This window comes from Canis aureus, chromosome 14 (assembly GCF_053574225.1).
Source record: "Canis aureus isolate CA01 chromosome 14, VMU_Caureus_v.1.0, whole genome shotgun sequence".
Taxonomy (NCBI): domain Eukaryota; kingdom Metazoa; phylum Chordata; class Mammalia; order Carnivora; family Canidae; genus Canis; species Canis aureus.
The window spans coordinates 29377013-29393992 of NC_135624.1; the positions used below are offsets into that span (position 1 = coordinate 29377013).

General features: G+C 43.4%; 1 protein-coding gene across 5 annotated transcripts in view; it reads right to left on the bottom strand.

The window, feature by feature from the left end:
• LOC144283318 (uncharacterized) overlaps positions 1-16980 on the bottom strand; it is a 36625-nt gene that overhangs the window by 10334 nt on the left and 9311 nt on the right. For 2 of the 5 annotated variants that reach the window (XM_077847220.1, XM_077847221.1), the window contains 3 exons: positions 11046-11119; positions 5949-6052; positions 1483-1515 (listed from right to left, as the gene is read on the bottom strand). In XM_077847220.1, the coding sequence (XP_077703346.1) occupies positions 1483-1515; positions 5949-6052; positions 11046-11054 (146 nt within the window). In that variant the 5' untranslated portion in view covers positions 11055-11119. Of the gene's footprint in view, positions 1-1482; positions 1516-2581; positions 2686-5948; positions 6053-11045; positions 11120-11414; positions 11511-16980 lie in introns of those variants that run through there. The other 3 variants (XR_013351828.1, XR_013351826.1, XR_013351827.1) reach the window with 3 other exon arrangements.

Consider the following 16980-nt stretch of genomic DNA (forward strand, 5'->3'; position numbering starts at 1 on the left):
TGGTCTTATGTACATGTTAGAAAAGTATATACTCTATAAAGTGGACCATAGATGTTCCGTTATCCTCCAAAAGATCAGGAAGACACAGGAATCCTGGATCTAGATCTTGGCTTTGCCTATTTTATCTGTGCAACCTTGAGAAACGTCTTTAACCTCGCTGAGCCTCATCTATAAAATGAGTGGACCAATGGTTCACAAGCTATTGTGATAATTCAGTGTAATTTTATATTGAGGATTAATTCAGAAGTCAGGTAAGTGAAGATCAAATTTGCCTGTTTACTGTGGCTAAAACTGAGTTGGAGACCATGGCTCCATTTATTACCGGAATCAAGTTTCCAAATATAACTCCTGAGGAGGGTGCCAGGGTGGCTCAGTCGGGAAGGCGTCTGACTCTTGATCTCAGCTCATGTCTTGATCTCAGGGTGGTGAGTTCAAGCCCTGTGTTGGTGGGTCCATGCTGGGTACAGAGCCTACTAAAAATAATAATTCCTGAGGAATAGATATCTCTATGGAACATTGGCCCCCTCATAACAGGCTTAGATTAGAACATGAAGGAAACAAGAATGTATGAGTCTCACTAGCAAACCACTCTGCAAAATAAGGGAGGAAAGAAGGCTCTATAGTGTACACTTAATACTTTACTAATTTCACAAACCCTCTAGATGACTCCTCCTCCTGGGGAAAGAAATGAGTGCAGAAGTAGAGGGAAGGGCCAAAGCTACTTCCAAGAAGACGGTGCAGCGTCTATATTACAGTTCTAAGCAGAAACTCTGGAAGAAGAAAAGATTTGCTCCTACACTAAAAGGCAATAAATAGGAAGCTAGGTATAGGATGTTACAGTATTCTAGGCTGGACACGGAGCTTAACTGGTGATGTAGTCTACGGGAAAAAGAAAAGAGGTTGTCCAGCTCAACATTCTACTTGCTAGAACAAGCAAAGTCATAAAATCGGACTAGTTTACTCCCTCATATTGCAAAGATACAGGGCAGCGAAGTTTAAGACAAGTCACTTCATGGAGAGTGACATTATTGATGAAGACAGAAAGTCTGGAGAGTGAAAAAACTTTGTAATGAAGGTATGCATTTTCAGCTTTTTTTCCGAATGTCTTACCCGTGGTGGTTATCAATATTGACTATCTATCTCTCCCTTGCACTGCTTATGCTTTGCCAGCATTCAAGCGCACCACATCTTAAAATTTTCACGTACCTTAATGGTTTTGCTATAGAACGCTCAGTTAAAAGGAGTTATTCAGAAAGCAGAGCATTCTTGAGAGCTTCTTTATGCCAGATTATCCAAGTATTATAACTTCAGATACTCCCTAACATATTATTATTTTAATATCATTGTCATTACACTGCTGCCTTAAGTGAGATTTTGCTGCAGCTAGCTTTTTTCATTTGTTGTTTTTGGGTTATAATAGAACATAGTAGCTTCCAAAGACAAAAAAAAAAAAAAAAAATCAATATACACTGCTAAAAATACCTTGGTGTTATCCCAGCTTGCAGTTCTTCCAGCCTTAAAAGGGAAAGAAAGATCAGTGAAGATAGGTTTTCAGGCCCTGGCATTTAGGATTCTATTTGATGATTTCCAAATCAATGCACCAGAAATGTCTCCAATGTCTTACTTGTAAGGACAGCTCTCCTGCCCTGCTTTTCAGTATCACAAAAGCCAGTCTAAAAAGCTGTACTGATCGGCTCTACCGTGCATTTCGCCACATCACTCCCACTTCAGATTCTTGCTCACAAGGCCGGGTGAGGTACAGTCCCACGGAATGGGTGTGTACGATGTGTGTTGAGGACTGGGGAAGCACGTATGCACTTAGTGTTCCCAGAAGCTCGATTTCAAAAATTAGGGGAGTCTGGGAGTAATGCCAGAAGGAGAAAAAAAAAAAAAAGAAAGAAAGAAACTCCTTTTCTCCGTCTCCATCCAGGCCATGAAGAACTTTGTGCCTTGGGATTGGTCCAAGCTGCTCCCTGGCTCACGACATTTTCTCAAACCAGAGAATGTATTTTCTGGTAAATATCCCTTCACTACTGCTGATGGGAGAAACTGGAAGCTGACAGGAGTTGATATCAAATTTAATATGATTTAGTTTAAAAAGCATTTACTAAAGTCCTTCCTGGTGTCCAGCACTTTATCAGACCCTGTGGGGAACATAAAAATTCAATAAGGTGCTCACTCCCTTGCAATCAGCCTAACACACAAATAGTTAGCAACAGAGTATGAGTCTTGGGTGAGTTTGTGGCAGGAATTCAAAGGAGAATCTGTCATAGAGACCATCTGGATTGGCTTTTTAATAAGGTAGCAGGTGCGCTGGGACTCTAAGGATGGGTAAGGTTTGAATTTAGCGAGGACCAACATGTGAGGCATGTTGAAAAGCAAGTCATGGGTTCTTCTTGGACAACTATGGCAGCCTAAGGGCTGGACTTGTTGTTTGCGGTTATTGAGAGCAGTTGCTTAGGGCCAGAGTTGAATATTAGTTTAACAAATGAGCTCTGAAATCAGCTTAGGTTGGATCTTTAAACCGGGGTTCTCTCCTACAGTCTTGGGTAAGTTCCTGAAACAGGTAAAGAATACATACCACATGAGGTGGTATTGAAGATAAAATGATTCAATTCATTCATTCCACCAATAGTCTTGATGCCATCTTTGCACCAGGTATGTAGACTTCATAAGTTCTAGGCACTGAGGAATAAGTATATGCAAACAGACAAAAATGATTCTGTAAACCGTCCACTGTAGGGCAAACAATCAGCAAATGATAATTTTTAATTCAATACTTTAAGCTTCGTGGGAGAGAAACTGAAATGGTAGGAACTGTCTTAAGGAATATAGACTTGCCCTGGGTGAATAGAAACGGGGTGGTCAGAGAGCTCAAAGGCAGAAAGACCAGCTAAGGAGCCACTGCAACAACCACACGATGAGAGTCAACCAGGGTGGGGGCAGTGCTCAGGAAGGTTGCTGATGGGTGGAGCTCAATGTGGCACCTTCTCCCCTAAAATTTTATGCTAATGTCCCCAGGAATAATTCAGAGCTCATGGTTTCACCCATCACAAAAGAGTCATCACTAGACTTTCCACTGAGTATATATTAAGGCATCCTGACCTTTATTTACTTCTGAGAACAGCAGTTTTCCCAGGTTCCCAGTTGGGAAGGAGGCTTATAAATAAACCATTTTGCTTGTTCACTGAACTAGACTGTCATTCACAGTGATGTGCTGACTCAGGTGATGCTGAGTGAGTTGGAATGTGAACATGAAGGTCTTTGAGGGGAAAAGAAACAACACTGCTCTTCCCCTTAAGTCGGAGGAAGTAAAACTGAGAAGGCTGTGGTTTCGGCTCATTAAATGATCTCCAGTGTATTCATCAGATGCCTCGTCAAGAGTTTTATTATCGACAAAGGGATTCTCTTTTCTCTAATTGTATATACCTTAGAGCCCAGGAAATTGCCTGTTCTAAAGGTAAATAAAACACCAGATCTCCTCCCTCCCTGCAAATACGGGACTTCTTGATTTTTAAGTCATAAGCTTACTTAGAGGAAGAAAGCAACCATAGAAGCATTGCCAGTGTCTTCGGGGTTGTTACCATATGCCGGAGCACTTGCCATTTGCTGTGTGGGTTACACATATCTGAATTAATCAATTCAATTAACTGTGTGCCCCAGAAACTTAACAAGGAATAAGAGAAGAGACACCGACACCATCTTACAGTAGAAGCTCACAAGGAATTACTAAACCAGACTTTCTCAGCAAAATACTGATAAGAACTTGACCAGCACCCACTCTCTGCCTGTGTATCCTTCCCTCTCCTAATATCCTGGAAATCCTCCAGGAAAATGACAGACCCTTGACCCCCTCCCTCTGTTTTGCCAGCCAGGACCTCCCTCCCTTTTCTGGCTTCATCATCTTTTGCTCCTTTGGGTCAGTCATTGTTGGCACATTCTCATCAATACCAACCAATCTCTTTCCCGTGCAAACTTTGCCAGAGAGCTCAGTTGTGTAGCTTGCAGAAACAACAGAATGAGCACTGGCCTGGGGTCAGAGAGCCTGGGTTCAGATCTGGCTCTGATCTTTACTATCTGTGCAGCCTTGAAAAATGCCTTCTCTGAGCCTCATCTGTAAAATGATTGAACAGTGGTTCACAAGCTAGTGTGATAATTCAGTATGGTGCTAAATAGATACAGAGATATCCATATATACATCAATATAGATACAGGGGGATGGACATGTTTATATTGAAATCTACATATATACATATGGAGATGTTAGTATATACATATAAATTGATGACATAAATCACAGTCTGCTATTATCTTAATTATGTATTAGTTCGCCTATTTATCATTCTGGTTTATGCCACAAAATGGCAAGCTCCTGGGCAACTGGGTGGCTTGGTCAGTGGAGCATCTGCCTTCAGTTCAGGTTATGATCTCAGGGTCCTGGCATTGAGGCCCGCGTTGGGCTCCCTGCTCAGTGTGGAGCTGCTTCTTCCTCTCCATCTGCCCCTCCCCTGCTCATCATGCTCTCTCTCTTTCTCTCAAATAGGTAAATAAAAAATCTTTAAAAAGGGGTGCCTGGGTGGCTCAGTCGGTTAAACGTCTGCCTTAAGCTCAGGTCATGATTTTTGGGCTCCTTGCTGAGCAGAGAACCTGTCTCTCCCTTTTGTCCCCACTGTGCTCTCTCTTGCTATCTCTGTCATCTCTTTCTCTCTCTCTCTCAAATAAATAAATAAAATCTTTTAAAAAAATTTTTTTAAATCTTTTTAAAAATGGCTAGCTCTATCAGAAAAGAAAATCATTCCACCTTGCTATTGTCCCGTCCTCAATGCCTAGAACAGAGCCTGGAACGTAGCAGGTATTTAATAAATATTTTTGTAAGAGTGAGTGGATGAATTGTTGATGCTCAATAAATATGTTTCTTTCTGAGCTTCAAGCTAATGGGGGATTTTTTTTTTTCTTCTGATCCCCAGCTGAGACCTATTGGAAGAAAAGTGCATAATCGTGCTAATTGACTTCATAACAAATTTATGATTTTCAATCTTCGCCAGACTCTAAGTGTTTCTTGATAATCCTTTAACATGTGTTGGCTCAATTTCCATTCTTTTTTTTCCAAAGCAGCTGTTGCTAAGTATCACCTCCTCCCTTGCCTTCTGCAGCCCTCCATCCAGTTCACTCTGCCTTTGATCCATCTGCAGAGAAAATAGTCCTATGACTTCAATTAGCCCTTTCCCTCCCTCCTGCTTCATGATGGCTAATTTTTTGAGTCAGATTGACTGGGTGCAGGGATGTCTGGAGGGGAAGACATTATTTCTGGGTGTGTTGGGAGATGTTTCTGGAAGAGATTAGCATTGGAATGGGGGGACAGGGTAAAGTCACACCAGTGTCGATGGGCAGCATCTAATCGGTTGAGGGCCTGAATAAATGAAGAGGCAGAGAAAGGGTAGAATTTGTTCTCTGCTGGATCTGGGACACATGTCTCCTCCCGCCCTCTGACATTAATTGTCCTGGTTCTCAGGCCTTTGGACTGGGACTGAGTGACACCTCCAGCTTTCCTGGGTTTCCAGCATGTGAGCAGCAGGTCACAGGGCTTCTCAGCCTCTGTAATCACATGAGTCAATTCCTATAGGAAATGTCCATATATATACATATATCCATCTATGCATCCTGTTGGTTTATTTCTCGGGAGACCTCCAACCAATACATGACTCCTGCCAGACCTTCCAACTCTCTCCCACCTCCTCTCTCTTCCCTTTCAGTCTACGAGGAAAAAGGGCCCTCTACTAATCTCTGATGGAATTCCCCAAGGGGATTAACTCCCATCAGCTTCCCATGTGCAAAGGGGAACATAAAAATAGATTGAAAAAGACAAACGAATGGTAGCTTTTTAAGGATGACTGTTAAATTTATAAGTGAAAACGCCCAAGGTCTAAGGATATAAAAAATGTTCTTACCTAACAAGGCTCTCCTTCTTGGCACACAGGATCTGGCAATACTCTCTTAGATGTGCATAGCCCAGTGGCGTGATGTTTGCAGAGCACTGAACCACATGACAATCCTTTAAAAATTGAGGAACAGGTATTAGTACCCCCATGTTGTGAGGAAACAGAGGCTCAGAGAACTGAATTGATGTGCCCAAGGTCACAACCTTCATAACTTTGATGGTTGCAAGTGGACACCAGATCTTCTTACTAGAAATCCCAGGCTTTCTCCACGGAGCCCCTCTGACCTCTGTTGGTCTTAGCCCACATCACAGGCCCACAGATACCTAGTTTATGATCCAATTTTTGCCCTAGCCCTATCTTCTATGACAGAATGCCCAAAAGGCTATGATTCTAGATGCATCTCGTGTAATAGTTAAGCATACTGTCTGAGGGGGAGCCAGACTGTCCACTTTCAAAGCCTGTAGCCATCACTAGCTGCACAAAGTTTAGCAATGTCCTTCATCTAGTTGTCCCTTGCCTCTAAGATGGAGAGGCTATCCAAATATCATACACTTCTCTGAAGATAAAAGGAATTAATGCATATAAAACACTTAAAATTGTGCCTGCCATAGAAAGGATCTGTACGCATGAACTATTCTCACTTAACCAAGGAATGTCCTTTTCTTCTCCTTCCTCTGTGTAACATTATGGCTCACGCTGAACAGCTGGTGGTCAGATACACATTAAGAGCCTACAGTAAGTGCCATGTTATTTTCTTGCAGCTCTATCTTGATGTGCTTTGCCTGAATTTGAAGTATTGATGCATTTTTTTCCCATGGTGATCAAGGGCCCTGTGGCAGGGATTATCTCTAGGAATGGCCCCCAGAATCCAATGTCCGGATCCCCAGAACCTGTGAATTATTTGTGGAACTGCGTTATTTTATATGGCACAGTTGGCCTTAACGAGAAGTTACCCAGGTGGTTCTAATCTAATCACATGCGCCTTGAAAAGAGGAGAACTTTTGGCAGGTGGTCACAGAAGAGGAAGTCAGAAGGAGTTCAAGCCTGAGGGGGGAACTGACATGCTTTTGTCTGAAATGGAAGGGGCCACATGAGAAAGAGTGTGGGCAGCTCCTAAGAACAAACAACGGCCCCTAGCTGACAGCCGGCAAGGAGCCAGGGACCTCCATCCTACACCTGCCAGGAAGCCAGCTCTGCCCACACCTGAGTGAGCCTGAGAGCAGGTTCTCCCCCAGCACTTCCAGGTGAGAGTCCGGCTGGCCTGTACGTTCGCAGCAGTCTGCGATACCCTGAATAGAGACCCACTTAGCCTGCTGAGAACTCCTGACCTACAAAACTTCACCGTAATAAATGAGCATTGCATTAAAATGTGAAGTCTTTGACAGTTTGTTTTGGCAGTGATGGAAAATGGATATGGGCGGGAACCTGCCAATGTGCTCTTCAGGAAAACATTTGTGCTGCCGGAACAGTTCTTCCCTGCCACTCGGAAATATAAGATCTTCACTCTGGAGCTGACGCCTCCACTGAGTGACGAATGGGGCCAGGAGGAAGGAGGACGAGAAAGGAATGTCGGGGACACAGACCACAGAATCCAGGCTTGCAGGTAGGGTTTTGGCACCTTGGTGAGAAAACTACGGCTATTTTTATATAACATTTGTAGAAATATTTTTATTTTTTATTTTTTTTTAAGGATTTTATTTACTTATTCATGAGGGAGAGAGAGGCAGAGACACAGGAGAGGGAGAAGCATCGGTTCCCTGTGGGGAACCTGATGTGGGACTTGATCCCAGGACCCCGGGATCACAACCTGAGGCAAAGGTAGATGCTCAACCACTGAGCCACCCAGGTGTCCCTGTAGAAATATTTTAAATTTCTACTTTGGGTAAATAAGTTTACAGGGGAGAGTGTCAGGAGCATCAACTTGGTAGTCAGAGTTGCCTTGCTGCCACTGACCCCCTGTGTAACCTTGGATAAAACACTTGGCCTTGCTAAGCCTCAGTCTCCATATCTGTGAAATGGGGAGAATGCCAGCACCAAATTGAGCGGTCTGTTGTGAGGATTAAATAAGAGGATGTTTCTGAAGCACTTCCTTTGACACCTGGCACTTATTAAGTGCTAAATAAATGGTTATAATTAGAATTATTCATGTATTCATTCAAAAAGCATGTATTAATCATCTGCTCTATGCCAAGCATTGCTGGGCAATGTGAGAACACAAATATGAATAAGGAAGAGTCTCCACCCTCAAAAAATCTCTCAGTAATGTGTCCCTATGTATCCTTGCATTTATTCATACATGTAAATCTTCCCATGTATGCGCATGTTGGGTGTGTACAGCGTGTCGGGGGCGCAGGTGGTGTGAACACTGTGCTCTCCAAAACTCCCAAAGGATAAAGTGCTGCGTTCAAACCTAAGCTTTCTCCTTCTCCTCAGAGGTAGGCGACCATACAATTGTTAAATCACTTCAGTTCAGAGGGGTAGAGCCCGGGAGGTCCCAGCACAGGGACCCTCACCAGCCCGTGCCCCAGGAGAGGGATGTTGTGCCTCATACAGGGGGGCAGGCATGCCTCAGGCAGAGGGCTCCCCACCCAGAGAATGTTACCCGGTCCTACCCTCCAAGCAGGGAAGCACAAGGCCATCCATCAGCTTGGCTGTCTGGGAGTCCCAAGAGCTCCTCCAAACAGACCCATTAGCCGAAAGGATAAATATTTACTCTGGGCTCATCTGAATAACCCAGAAAAAGGACTCTGTTTTTTATCAGTAATAAAAAACACTCCCACCTAAGCTTGGATTTAGAGCTTTCTGTCTTTAAATCTTTGCTGCCTTGAACCACTCAAAGTCCTGTGAGAAACCAGATTAGGGTTTCCCCTTGGCCTCGAGCTGCCTGGGGGTGGGCGTGCACAGGAGCATAAAGGGAAATGTGTCCTTTCACTAAGCCAAGTATGTGTGGCCTCAGCCTGGCTCCTGCTACACAGGTAACCGAAATATTTGCCCTTGGGAGAGAAGGTGCAGAATGTGCTCTTAAAATGCTCCGACCGGTGAAATAAGAGATTTTAGATAAACAGCTTTCGAGGGACCCCATTTCCTGAGCTATGCTTTGATCACATGACAACAGCACCAGTGAAAACACTTTTGTTAACCTTTCAAGGGAGACGTTTGGGAAAGAGGCTGGCCTGGGTCGTGGAGGGGAGAGTATGGGTAAGGTGGGGGGGGGGGAGGGAGGGACAAGGGGGGAGGAAGGGGGAGGAGGAGGGAGGAAGAGGGAGGAGGTGGGAAAGGGGAGGAGGGAGGGGGGAGGAGGTGGGAGGAGGGACAAAGGGGGTGAGGGGGGAGGAGGTGGGAAAGGGGAGGGGGGACGAGGAGGGGGAAGGAGGGGGGACGAGGAGGGAGGAGATGGGAGGAAGGAAGAGGGGGGAGGGGGGAGGGAGGGGCAGGGGTGGGGGCTGGGATGGAATAATCTGGAGAAGTGTGGCAGCTGTTCAGACAACCCTGGGCCACGTCTCCCCAGCCCCCAGCCCCACTTTCCTTACATGTACACCCTGCCCCTATCTCCTTTCTGGAAGCCAGACTGACCTGGCAGAAAAAGCCCAGACTGTGGAAGCAAATAACTGTCCTCAAGCGTAGGGCCTGGACATGATAGGGACCAGAATATGCTAAATGAAAAGCTTGCACTATTCTTTCCACCACAAAGATGTTCTTTGATCCCTCTGGGCCTCAGTTTCCCCAGCCGAGTTATGGGGATAACAATGCTTCCCTCCGGGATGGTGGAAAGGTAAATAAGAAGATACACGTGTATGTACCCAACAGAGATGGCTGCACTTGGGAGGCCCAATACAGGTCATCACAAATCGCAGTCCAGGGCTTTGGAAGATGGCAAATGTATTGGAACCAGTTTAATTGACAACTGGCCGTCCAAAGGCTCCTACAGGTACTTGGCTAAGGTTTGCAGGGAAAGCCGAGCAAGGCCTACCAGGTGGAGACAAACTTCCTCCTGGCCGCATCTCGGTCCTCCAGGATACCTAGCTTCATGGGACCTGGGCGCAGGCTGCCCACACACTGCAGGGCACTTTCCTATCCTCCAGACCTGATGGGGGGCGGGGGGGGTAATGTAGTGCTAACGGGGCAAGCCCTTCTCTGTCCCCAGCCTATCCACGCAAACACCTTGGTCTCTCTCGTAGTAGAGACAGCTGTACTCGTTGCCCAACACACTCCTATCATAGGGTAATAAGTCCTCAATTAAGTTTTAGTGAATTAATGAAGAGACAAAAGAATGAATACAAAAATGTGAAGATAAATCTCTGTAATAATCTTCCGTTAGGTTCGTAATGTGCTTTCTAATTGTCCTTCATTCAAGTAGGTCACTTAGCTTCCCGGTTACTGGAGGGTCACCCTGGCTGCTTGGCCATCACATGGGGGTTTTAAGCCATCAGGGATGCCGGCAGGAGACCTTGCGGGCCTAGTCACCACTGCAGAGGGGTTTGCAGAAGAGGAAAAGCCTGGGTCTCTCTCTCTGCTGCTGCTGCATAAGGATGCTAATCTTCCTCTTCTCTTCCTGCCCCGGTGCTCTGTACCCATGTTTCTCCTGAGACCCAAGGAACTGGGGATGCCTTTGCTACTTGTGACCCCACTGCAGGACAACTGTCCCACCTCTTTTCTTCCCACGTAATGAAAACTTTTCCCAGAGAGAGGCACCAATGTGGCCCGGATTCCAGGAAAGACCATATCCTGTCTCCCAGTCTTGGGTTGTTAGTCTTGATGGCTGTGGAGTTTTGAACCTACCCCCTGGTCTGAATGAAGAGTATATTATTTTAATGTATTAATAGTATTTTTATATTAATATATAAAATAGTTATATTTGATATCCATTCTTTCCTTATTTCTAATGATTTATTGAGATAGAGTTTGCTCAGGCATTTTCTAGAAACACAATGGGTGAGGTTCCTGATACTCTGGAACTTCTACCCTAGAAGGGGATGCAGGTAATAAATAAACGTGCAGCCAAGTTCAGATAAGTGAGCTGCTAAAAGAAAAACTGTAACATCTGTAGAGCTTCCGTTAGGATTATTTTTATTCTATCACTCATTCACCCAACACTTAAATGCTTACCAAGCACATTCTTTTTTGCTAAACACAGAGCAGAGAACAAGGTATCCTCTTTGTCCCCAGGAGCACACATTCACCTAGGGAGTCAGAAGTTAAATATCAAGTTATACAATTAATCGTTTTAGGGAAGTGTAGTGTGGTAAGAGCACAAAGCAAGGCATTATAATGTAGTCTCAGGCTGTCAAGAAATGCTTCCTGGTGGATCAAGGAATGGGCACCAGTGAACTCTGGTGTGCTCTATGAGCAGTACCCTTGTGAGTCCCCTTTTGACATTGACTCTGTGCTTGAGCATGTGATTAACCTTGGCCAATGACCTACAAGCAAACCCAAAGTGCATAGATGTGTGGAAAGCACTCGTGCCCTAGAGCTCACCCTCTCTCCATGCCAGGAATTCTGCCACCACGTGAAGCAGCCCAGGCTGATCTGAGGGAGATATGTGGCTCACCCGGCACCTGTGCCCAGATGTAGGAGAAAGAACATCGTAGACTATGCAGTCACAATCGAGGTGCCAGGGACTGCAGCTGCACAAGTGACCCAGGTGACACCAGCAGAAGACCTACTCAAACTGCTGATCAAAAGAATCCTGAGCAAACTGAAATTTCTTTTTTAAGTCTACAAGTTTTTAGGGTGTTTTGTTCTGTGGCAAAGGCTGATTGAGAAAGAGCTCCCCAGAAGCGGGCGGTTCTCCATGCAAAGAGCCAGCACATGGGTTATGGGCATACAAACTGGGGAACAGGTGAGAAAGTTGTTATCAAAGTCTTGTAAAATGTTGAAAAATTTTTGTAGAGTCTGGAGGAGTGCTCAGAAAAGTGCTTTTGGAAGGTGGAAAACCGTTGATGTGCAGCAGTGCCAAACTGTCCTCCGAGTCAAGAGAAAACTATTCCTAATGAATTCACAGATCTGGCTATGGAGATGACCAGAAAGAATGAGGAAGTGTTGATTGGCTGCTTCTTGTCGCTGCTGGTGAGGTCCAGGAAGGGAGAGGAGAGGGAAAGAACTACGCTCTTCGTAAACCGGGATTTTGAGGGACTGGAATGTAACCAAGACTTTCCAAGTTGGAAAATAAAACTATTTCACACACCTTTTTTTTTTTTTCTTTTTTTTTTAAGATTGATTTGAGAGAGAGGGAGTGAGCAGGGGGGAGGGGCTGAGGGAGAAGGAGACCAGCAGACCCCCTGCTGAGCGGGGAGCCTGATGCAGGGCTCCATCCCAGAACCCTGGGATCATGACCCGAACCAAGATCAAGAGTGGGACACTTAACTGATGAAGCCACCCAGGTGCCCCGTACACCTTTTTTTTTTTTTTTTTTCTTTTTTAAGTAAGAAACAGCCTCAGATTAAAGATCAAATCAAGGGTGTGGCTATACAATTTTTTCCTTAATATCTCAAAAAGACTGAAAGTGATACTTAATAGACCCTCTCAGCTAGACAAAGCTGTTTTTCAGAATTATTAATATAATAATATATTATTATTTTATTATTATAAAATAGCCCTAGAAATTCTGGTGTGAGAAGCCGATCTCAAAAAGGAATTATGAATGTGGATTTTGACCAAGAAACTGAATGTAATGTGATACATAACAAGCCCAAAAAGGCTTTAAGGGAGTTATACAATCTAAGATTAAAGGAAATGAGGAGGTTCTTCTGAACCCCTATTTTCCTTTGAATAAGAAGGAGTTTGAGAAAACCTCTCAAGTATGATTTTTTTTTTTAATTTTTTATTTATGATAGTCACACACACACAGAGAGAGAGGTAGAGACACAGGCAGAGGGAGAAGCAGGCTCCATGCACCGGGAGCCCGACGTGGGACTTGATCCGGGGTCTCCAGGATCGCGCCCTGGGCCAAAGGCAGGCGCTAAACCGCTGCACCACCCAGGGATCCCTTTTTTTTTTTTTTTTTTAAAGGCAAGAGGCATTCTCTGAGGTTAGAGATCAGAATATTGAGTGTGGAAAAAGAACATGGGGGGATACCAGTCTAAGGAGCCAACCTCAGTGAGCATAACCAGAACAGGGCCTGATGACTTATACTTGGTTATATGTTATGATTTTTTAAAATATTGTATTTCTTTGAGAGAGCACAAACGGGGGGAGGAGTAGTAGGAGAGGGAGAAGCGGACTCCTCACCAAGCAGGGAGACAGCCACAAGGCTCAAGCCCAGGACCCTGGGATCATGACCTGAGCCAAAGGCAGATGCTTAACTGACTGAGCCACCCAGGTGCCACCATTATGATTTCTGCAAACCAGTGCCAATTCTTTTGCTCCTCATCCCTTCCCTTTTTTGAATGGAAGCATCTATTACCGTTTTTTTCTTCCTATATCACCACTGTATGATAGGTATTTGGGGGTAGAACAACTTGCCCTTTTAGTTAGTATGTCTTTGTATCAGTGAGAATCACAGTTAGGGAGCTCCACTCATGGAGCTTCACCTGTATTGGGATCTAACACAGATTATAAGATAGGAACTTTGAAACTAATGCCATGATTGAATGATCTGTTGGGACTCTTCTGAGGAGGTTAATATTTCTGCAGGTTAGAGGGGCATGAGTCATTGGGGCCAGAGGGGAAACTGTGGTAAACCCCTTGTTCACTACGACTCTTGGTATGCATGCCCTTGGGTGGTCCCCTTCCCACACTGAACTGACCATTTGACTTGTTTTCACTAATGAAACATGGGAAGATAAGATGCAGGCAATCACCTTATACATTGAGATTTGCTCTATCTTGCCGCTGGGGACTCTAAGCATGTGAAGAAACCCAAGCTAGCCTGTTGGAGAACTATGTATGGTCCAGTTGATACATACCCCAGATCACTGAATCTTGAACTATCAATCTCCAGTTGATCATCCAGTGATCCTAGGGCCAAGCCAAAAAAACTGCCTAGCCCATATTATTGACCCAGTTTCCTGAGAATAAAGTAATTGTTTTAAGCACTAGGTTTTGGGACAGTTTGTTTCTGAGCAAAAGTGTGTATAGCTTCTCTGAGACAAAGATATTTAAACTGAAATATGAAGGTTTGGCAGAGATTAGTTAGGCAATAGTGGGGTGGGGAGACAATCTTCCAGGTAGAAGGAGAACCTATATGGTGAGTTTGAGTGGCTGAAAGCATGTCCCAGTGGCTAGAAGAATGACAATAGTACGAAACAAGGATGTTGGTGAGTCTGGGCTTGACTGTCCACTGTGGTTTGAACTTAGGGCTTTCCCACATTTTTGCATGCTTGGGCCCCGGCTAAAGAGGTACCAGCTATCTGGAAAACTCTCTTCATGGTGATGAAGGAGGTACAAGAGAGAAACCTAACCACGCAAGTACATTTCTGTTTACATCTCATTTGTGAATATCCCATTGGCCAAAGCAAGTCATGGGGATAAGCACAAAATCAAGAGCAGGAAGTCCTTCTGATCACCTACATTTATGGGGACCTACATTTGGCCAGAGTAAGTCACACTATTCATAGCAGCACTCTTCAGTAGGCAAAAAGTGAAAAAAATCCAGATGCCTACTAAATTGGTGAATAAGTTTTAAAAATGCATATCCAGAGCTATCTGGCTGGCTCAGAAGGTAGAGCATGCCACTCTTGATCTCAGAGGATCATGAGTTCAAGCCCCATGTTGGGTATAGAGATTACTTTTAAAAATGCATATCCATACAATAGGATACTTATTTGACAATAAAAAGGATTAAAGTCCTGATACATGTCATTATATGGATGAACCTCACAGACGTTCTTTCTAGGTGAAAGAATCCAGACATAAAAGACTGCATATTGAATTTCTAGAAAAGGCAGATATAGAGACAATCTATTGGTGATTACTTGGGACTAAGGGTGAGAGTAGAGATTTACTGCAAAGGGAAATGAGGTTGATGAAAATGTTCTAAAACCAGATATGGGTGATGACTGTAGAGCTGTATTTGCTCAAAATCATTGAACTATTTACTTAAAATAAAGGAATTCTGTAGTCTGTAAATCATCTCCATACCTGTACTAACATGTGTAACTAGTGGAATGAATGATACCTTGGCATTTTACTTAACAATATAACATTTCCAAAGGCATAATTAAATGATTGACTTGATATAATGTGGCAATAGTTGCAAAACTCTATTGTCTCTTTAAGCAATGGCTGAGGTTAAATATTTTTTTCTTCAAAAGTATTTTGCCAAATTTTAGAATTTTCATTAGTTATTCAACTCTGGCTGTAAATAATAAACTTTTTTTTAATTTTTTTATTTTGTCTTCTGTGCTACTGCATTTTATGTTAGTGCATGTGGTATTTTAAAAAAATTTTTGGCACCCATAAAAGCAGCTGCAATTAATGAAGCATGCTCTACTTATTGGCTTTTCATATAATATGTACAACAGAAACATTCTCTTATAAACAGGTCAAGAACTGTAAAATGTTCACTAATTGCTAGAATTTGTTCTTCTGTTTGGAATAAAAATGGATTTAACAATCAGAATAGCTATTCAAGGGGTAATAGAAGCAGGAAGGAGGGACCTCTGTCATTAGCTAATCTAGCAATTATCCCCAAATCAGAGCTTGTATTCTACATGAATATCAACTGAGTTTGTTGAGGAGGTGCAGCTGGAGAGGTGCAAACAGCTGCCGACTCTAATGCAAAGTTCCTTTGGTTAGAAGAATGCACTAGCATTCATCCAGGAGCTGTAGCATGAACTTAATTCTCTAAGCGGAAAACAGCAATTTCAATAGGCCAACGGCAATTTCACTACACTTCCTTTTGAAGTACGTGGAAAATGTGCCCACTGTAACATCCTCCCATTTATGAACTCTTGACATTATTGTTTACGAGTTAAACATCTATCCTGAAAGTGGTGACTCTGCCTGAGATCCTGGAGAAGAGTAAGCTTAGGAAAGTGTTTTCTCTCTATGTTCATTTTCTAGCAGGAGGTCAAAGAGGGAGTTACAAAACTAAAAATGAACGCAGCAAAAATTGTACGTCACAGCTTACAAAACATTGTCACAGGCATTGCCTCTGAGTTAATATTTATTCCAAAATATTCATCAAGAACTTTCATAAAACCCATGTGTTTAGCTAGGTGCACTACTTCTCTCAAATTACTGCCTTTGGAAGGATTCTGGTGCACGTCCTTATGGAGTTCGTAGTAAGCATTTGGTTCTCAGTTCTCTAAGGTCTGCATCATCACAATGTACATTCAAGGGTTTGGGAACTTCAGGAGCTTATTGTTTAATCACGGTCCCAGTATTACAAATGTGTGGGGACGTAGGCCGACCTCATCAAATACAGATAGCATTGCCTCATGGCTCTATGATTTGGAGCATGTTTGTTTTGTTTTGTTTTTGTTTAATTGTTTCCAAAGCTTCAAAGTCCTCATCTTGGAGGAGATTTAACAATATAAATGTCTTAGGTGTGAATGAGAAATTCCTCTCTGGACCCCACTTCAGCCTTCATCTGCCACCCCATTTCTCTTCTTTCTTTCCCAGCAAAATTTATTCAGAGTTTTTATTTATTTATATTTAGTTTCCAGTTCAAGTTTTTTCTCAAACCCACTGTTTCCCAAACACCTGTCCTGTCAAATTCTAAATCAGGTCATAATCTACCTTATGCAGAGTAAGAATCAATCTACTCCCCTCTCTCTGATCTCATTCCGTATCACTCTTTCTGGCCTCATCCATTGAGATCTCATTGACATCTAATTTCTTCTAAAATATGTCCAGAATCTTCCTCCTCTCTTTATAGGGCATTTCATTCTGTTGTTTTCTCTTCCTGAGATTGTCTTCTTCCTGTGATCCATGTTGATGACTCCACATGTTCTCTTTTAAATGTCAATCTCTGGGAGGATTTCCCTAATGCTTCTGTTTAAATCGCAGCCCCTCTACCCACCAGCCACTCAGTATACATCCTATCACATACATTATTTAATTAAGTAACCAAAGCTCTGAGAGGATAAAGAACATTCTT